The 6,312-nt window shown below is 49.6% G+C and overlaps 1 protein-coding gene across 1 annotated transcript in view; it reads left to right on the top strand.

Moving 5' to 3' along the window:
- Positions 1 to 6,312, top strand: part of NRP2 (neuropilin 2) — a 129,797-nt gene that overhangs the window by 120,194 nt on the left and 3,291 nt on the right. Inside the window, exon 16 of the mRNA XM_004701554.3 lies at positions 6,232 to 6,282. Within this exon, the coding sequence (XP_004701611.1) occupies positions 6,232 to 6,282 (51 nt within the window). The remainder of the gene's footprint in view (positions 1 to 6,231; positions 6,283 to 6,312) is intronic.

A 6,312-nucleotide genomic window follows, 5' to 3' on the forward strand; every position in this document is an offset into this window, starting at 1 on the left:
GTTATTCCTCATTTATTTGGGTCTCGATGCCATAGTTCCTGCTGGGATCAAACAAAATGGCTGGGGGAATTTTCTGAAGGCTCCTCCCAGCTGAAGGATCTCACGATGTAGCTGCCTCAGGGGCTTAGGGACTTGGGATCAAATTCAACAAAGGCTCCAAGGGACCAAAACCTTTTCTCAAATAAAGCACAGCCCTTGCCCCTGAAGAGGTGTTGAAATGTGTGGTTTACGCTTGGTTCTATTGTTCAAGTGTTCAGTGACTTGCTGAATTTTTGTTAACCTTCCTTCCTCAGTTCCCTCACCTCTAAAATAGAAGTGCTGATAGCTGGTACCTGCACAAATGAAGGATGGCCATGATTTTTCCGTGTAAGAGGGCCTTAGCTCCTTGCTTTAACAGCTGGTTGAACTGGACGGATTCAGTGGACATATTAAGACAGGGTGTTCAGGAGGTTTAATCCACTCTACCTAAATAGAGGTGGACGCTTAAAATTTAAGGCACAAGCTAGCCACTCTTCCAGTTCCTCTATTAGCAGGTCACGGGCTGGTTCCTAAACAAGGTGGGCAGGGATCGCACAGGGAGCCTCATCATTTTCCCTTCACTCGCCTTTCTCAGTGGACTTCTCTTTCCATGCCCACATGAAGATGGAGGACTTCCAGGAGCTGCCTCCTCTGGACCAGCACAGACCTGGGGTGAGGAAGGAGGCAGTAAGCCAAGTGGGGCCACGGCACCCTCTCAAATTGAGTCCCTGCGTTCACCTCCCCCTGGCCGCCTTTTCGAAGGTCCTTATCAGAGAGCTTTTGCTTTCCATAAAGACTAGAATTTTTCAGCCGAGAGAACTTCAGATGTTACATTATGACGAAGGTCCCAACTGAGCCTGACTCACTCCCTGCCGTAGAGTCCATGCCTCACAGGGACCCTAGAGCACAGGGGAGATAAAACTGCCCCTCTGAGCTCCCAAGACGGTCACTCTTTACAGGAGCAGAAAGGCCCGTCTTTCTCCTGAGGAGCCTCTGCTGACTTCAAGCTGCTGCCCTTGCAGACGGCAGCCCTCGGCGTCACCGCTCAGGGAGGGTCAATGATTTGTCCAAGCTCTTACAGTTAGGATGAGGGGCACAACCCACATGAGAAATGGGCACCCATGCCCAACCCAACCCAACCAGGAGCCATTGAGTCCATTCCAATACCTCACAACCTCGTGTTCAGAACTGAACGATACTCACTCCAGGGTGTTTCCAATGCTAATGTTCTTTCAGAAGCAGATCACCAAGCCTTTTTTCTGAGGCACCTCTGGGTGGATTTAAACTGCTACCCTTTCCATTAGTCACAAGTGCTGAGCCTTTTGTGGCACCCAAGGATGCTACTCTCAGCACTGCTCAACCTATATTGGTCCCCTTCAGAGGGAAGTGGATATCCTCTACGTATCTTGTCTGTTCATCTTCACGCCAAACCTGTCTGCTGTCTACTCCAACCAGGCCTCCGATCCTACTGCTCAGAGGTGGTGTAGAAGGGGCTCGTCAAAGCCCCTGATGCAAGCCAATGTCTTGAAATGACCTGTGTCTTCAGTCATGGATCAAAAGGTAGCCCGTGGGTTGGGGCAAGCATCCTGTGACGCTCCCTTTGCAGTGCAGAAAGTCAGCGGAACAATGTCAAGGCCATGTGCTCAGTGGACGTGGGGAAAGGGCAGCAAGGAATGACAGAAAAGCACACTCAGGATGAAGTCTGAACTCCAGAGACTTGGTTTAGGAGGGGGAAAAACAAGGGAGAAGGCAAAGATAGAGAATGTATACATGTATGTGTATGTATGTGACAGAGAGGCAGGCTGTGGGGAGAGAGAGAGAAAGAGAGAGGAGAGCGAGGAGGAAGAATGAATGAGGAGAACTGTGAGAGAGCGCACAGCACAGCCTCCTGAGACAGAACACACTCTGGGAAATCCAAGGGGGATTTCCCGGCTGGGCTACAGGTGGGAAGTGCTACTGGCGGTGTGGTCTTAGAACAGCAGACAGTGCTCCAGACCCCTGGGGGCACTGCGCTTCATTTGGGTGCATTGTGCGGTAATGTTGCTGTTGACATACAAGCACACCCAAAAGTACTTGGCTCTCAAGAAAGGACTGGTCCAGTGGAGGTTTGAGATAACTGGTTGGCTCATGCGAAAACACCAGGATGATGGGAAATGGGGAGAAACTTGCCTCGTTCTCCACCATGTGCCTAACCCACCCCTTGATGGTGCCAAGAGAAAGAGCACCGGGGAAGCAATGGGGCTTTTCACCTGGAGATGTGTACCTCCATATGAAAAAGACCAGGTTTTGTCGAGTTTATTTGGTTTTGTTTTAAGCCACAGCTTCTTGGTCACACTCTGTTCACCTCCCTTCCAGGTACCCATCCGTTTAAGGATTCCTCCTATTACTTTGTCTGCAGTGGCTGCCAAAGAGACCTGACACCTAAGGAAAGACAGGGGGAAGATCTGTGCTCAGGGCAGGCAATCCCTTTGAGTTGCGTGGTGGGCCCAATAAAAAGGAATCCAAACCCCAAACCCGAAAGACCTGTGCAGGGTGACAAAGCTCAGCTGCCACACTCGAAACCATTCCGACCAAACAAAGGAGGAAAGGCTAAGAGGCTCTCCCAACCCTCACCTTGCAGAACCCTCAATTCCCAAGCATTCATCTCCCAGATTTTCCTTCCGGCCATTGGAATCCCCACCACAATTCCCTGGTTTCTCTTAAGTGATTTTAACATGAATGAACCTTTACTCCCCATGCAACTGGAAAGCCCTTGATGGTAGAGACCTGATCCCCGATATCTTTATTTCCCAAAGTCTGCAGCATAATTCCTGGGCACCTACTAAAGCCTCTTCTAAAAGATGGCTGACTTGGTTGTTTGGCTGGCTAGCTGGTTGGTTGACTGACTGGTTGGTTGGTTGATAACTTAAGACTGCCCTTTGAAGACTAATGTATATTAACTTTCTCTTACCATAGGAAAATGAAAGGCCCCTCGATTTTAATGACCATTATTTTCACATTCTCAACCAGCCACCATGAGTTCTCAACAAAATGGCAGAGTAGTGAGGCCGACCATCAACCAGGGAGTGTCCAGCCAGCCAGCTAGCCACCAAGGCAAGGCAGACCCTCTCTTCTGTTGGAATGGGGCAGTCATCCTGCTACAGTGGTGGCTGCAGTATCCTGCTCACAAGAAAAGGACTTGTGGCCAGACTTGACGAGCTCCTCTGGCCCCATGACAATGTTGAGAGTCAGGCTGCAAGCTTGGGTGTCCAACTGACCTGAGATGGAGTCCACACAGGGGCCCCCGAGGGAGGCCGGGTCTTGTGTACTCAAAGGTTGAAGGTGGAAGTCCTTGTGGGTGGTCAGAGCCACTCCTGCTGTGTTCTCCTGGAGGCATGGCCTGTTCCCCTCTGCCCCCTCCATCTCACTCTCACGAACACACCCATCCACTCACACAGCCTCCCAGGCAGTCTTCCCCACATTGCTCTCCATCAAAGGAAATAACAACAGTAGTTCTAGTCCATGTTCCCATTTTTCTGCTGTCTTCCCTCCTTCCCCACCTGAGTCTGCCATCCTGGGGTGCCATTGCCCCTTCCCAGGAAGATGCTACCTCTACTTCCCACCTTTAGCTCTCCCACTAACCACTTCTCCCTCCTCACCCCTTCTCTGCCTGGAGTTCTTCTTGGCAGCTCCCCTCACCCCTTGTCTTGTCTTGGCTAGAACGACAGGGACCAAAGGAGAACCAGACTCTTCTTGCCACCATCCCAATAAACAAGGTGTGTCTACAGGACTCCACAGGAAAGGAGAAAGGGCTATGGCTTGTAGAGGGTTAAAAGGCTTTTGGCAGAGAAAGCTCCGAATCAAGCACAGATATCGGGAATATTATCAAGGGGACTAGAGAAACTCACTATCAAAGCTAATGGCTCTTTGTGCAAATGTTACTTTTGTTCTGTGTTTTCCCCCGCGTGCCATTTCCCTTTAAGGCTTGGTGAACAGATGTACTTTGGGGAATGTTGATGGATTTATCCTTTTTTTGACCCTCTTCCCACTCACCCAAACTCCTAGGAGCAGGAATCATTATGAAAAGCCATGGCCGGCCACGGAAATGTTTTTCACCTGAAGGAGCCTTTGGTTTGCCAGGTGTGGGAATCTCAGCCACATCTGGGGCAGTTGATTGCATAGAATCTAAAAACTGGACCCGTTCTGGCGCGCTCACCTGCCCGGTTCTCTGCCTCCAGATAAAACCACAATAACAGAAGCCCCAGGGACTGGAGGCTGGGACCTCCCTCAGACAAATGTTCTCAGAATCCTGGCCATTCTGTTCTCCTTCCTCTACAATCAATGCCACGTCCACCCTCTTCCAGCCCATGATCAATAGTCCTAAGAGTTCCTCCCTGAGAGTATGAGGGGGAACAGGATGGTGCTCCAGTCTCCAAGAATTCGTCACATCCTTGCCAAGGGACAAATCCCTAAAAGCAAGACCAGAATATGGCCCAAAACCATTGGCAGGAGCTGCACAGCGCTCCTCCTCTGCTGAGTCATATACTCCTACCCAGTGCTCTGCATCTTGTAACCATGGAGGTGTTAAGGCATATAAGCATCCCATCAAAATGATGACTTACTGAAAGTGTGACAGTTGTCTTCCACATTCATCTCCATCCCCACCCCCACCCCTAAAAAAATAATAAGGCAAAAGAAAAGCTTTTACCACCTTGATTTGATCCCTATGGCAGACAGCACTGCCTCGGTTGATTCATGCTCAATCTTCCTTCCAAACACAGCCTGCTTTGCAGGGGCCTGGACAGTAACAAGCCATGGGTGGATGCCGGGAAGGTGGCGTGCCTTGAAGGTGGCAGTTGCTGGGCTATAAACATGCCGGGAACAGACTGGATTTATGGAGGAATGGTGCCACGTGGCATAGCATCAGCAGGGCCAAGGTCCTTCCAAATGAGGTCTTGGCACATGATTTTGTGTAAAACCTTTATAGCAACTGAGGGGATCAAAATATGCCTCAGAGCTTTGGCCAGGAATGAGGAAGACTTCCCACATGATTCAAACCACCGCCTCAAGGAAATGACTGAATTCAGTTGGGTGGTGGCGGTGATGGGTGGCAGCATGGTGGCAGTGCTAGTCCAGCAGGTCTTTCCCTGTGTGGAGTTCCCTGAGCACAACGTTGAGGTCCTTCCTCCAGTCTGATCTTTGAGCTGTTTGGGCTTGTAGCTTTAAGTCTTGCTTTTAGGATATCCATTCATTCGGCTAAAACTCAGTTACATTCACCTGACCTTGGGTTGAGCAAACCTCATGAAGGGTGCCGTGCCTTCCCCGGGGCCATCTTGAGCTGGATGCGCAGACTGCCGTAATTAGTTTGGGAGAGAGGGAGGAATGATAAGGTCTTGTTCATTCAGCACATTTTTTTTAATATTCCGCCCATCTAGACAGGTAATATCCATTGGCGCTGATTTCTCTAAGATGGACAGCAAGCGTTGTGACTAGAAAGACCTGTATTATCCCCAAAAATTATCATAAAAAAAGAAGCAGAAAGAGGTGATACTGGGAAACATCCCGTGTAAATTAACTTATTAGCTCCATTCAAGCCTGGCCTAGTCCCATCGGATGCCCGTGTTGATCTAGTCTAACCCTCGAAGAGAGCCAACAGGAAAAATAGACTGGAGAAGAGAGGCCAGGGATATTCGCGCAGACAAGCGGAGGAGGACAGGCCGTGTGGAGTTTTCCTGTTCTCCCATCACATGAAAGCATGTAATGATGGAATGTGATGTCGGTAAATCACTGCAGCATTTCCTTGAAACCCAGAGGAAAAAGGCTCTGTGCTTGGTGTCGTCCACTTAGATGCAAGCGGAGGAGGTGACATGCGCTACGGTGGTGCGGGGCATAGTCCTGGCAGCTGGAGCTGGGCCGCAGTGTTGTTGAAATGCCTTAGATAAAAGCCAACTGGCGGTGAATGACCGTCATTATAAAGACACACCATCACCCTAAAGACCGGACCTTTCTGATGATGTCTGTCCTTCTGGTTGTTGTTGGAAATAAAACCCAGTCCCTTGAAGGGGAACTGCTCTGGTGGTGTATATGTTAAAATATTAACATTTTAATACTTAATGGATGGTTCTCTGCCTTTCCACCATCCTGAGGAGTCAGCCTTAAGACGGTTGCATCTCTGCCGTTGAACCATGATGACGGGACATGTTATGACTTGGTGTGTTGTCTTCTTCCTTTTAGTGGACATCCCAGAAATCCACGGCAGAGAGGGCTATGATGAGGAAATTGATGGTGAGTATGGCTATGATTTAGCCGATATTC

The sequence above is a fragment of the Echinops telfairi genome, unplaced genomic scaffold (genome assembly GCF_000313985.2).
Source record: "Echinops telfairi isolate 266 unplaced genomic scaffold, ASM31398v2 ScPeMD7_3;HRSCAF=10, whole genome shotgun sequence".
Classification (NCBI taxonomy): domain Eukaryota; kingdom Metazoa; phylum Chordata; class Mammalia; order Afrosoricida; family Tenrecidae; genus Echinops; species Echinops telfairi.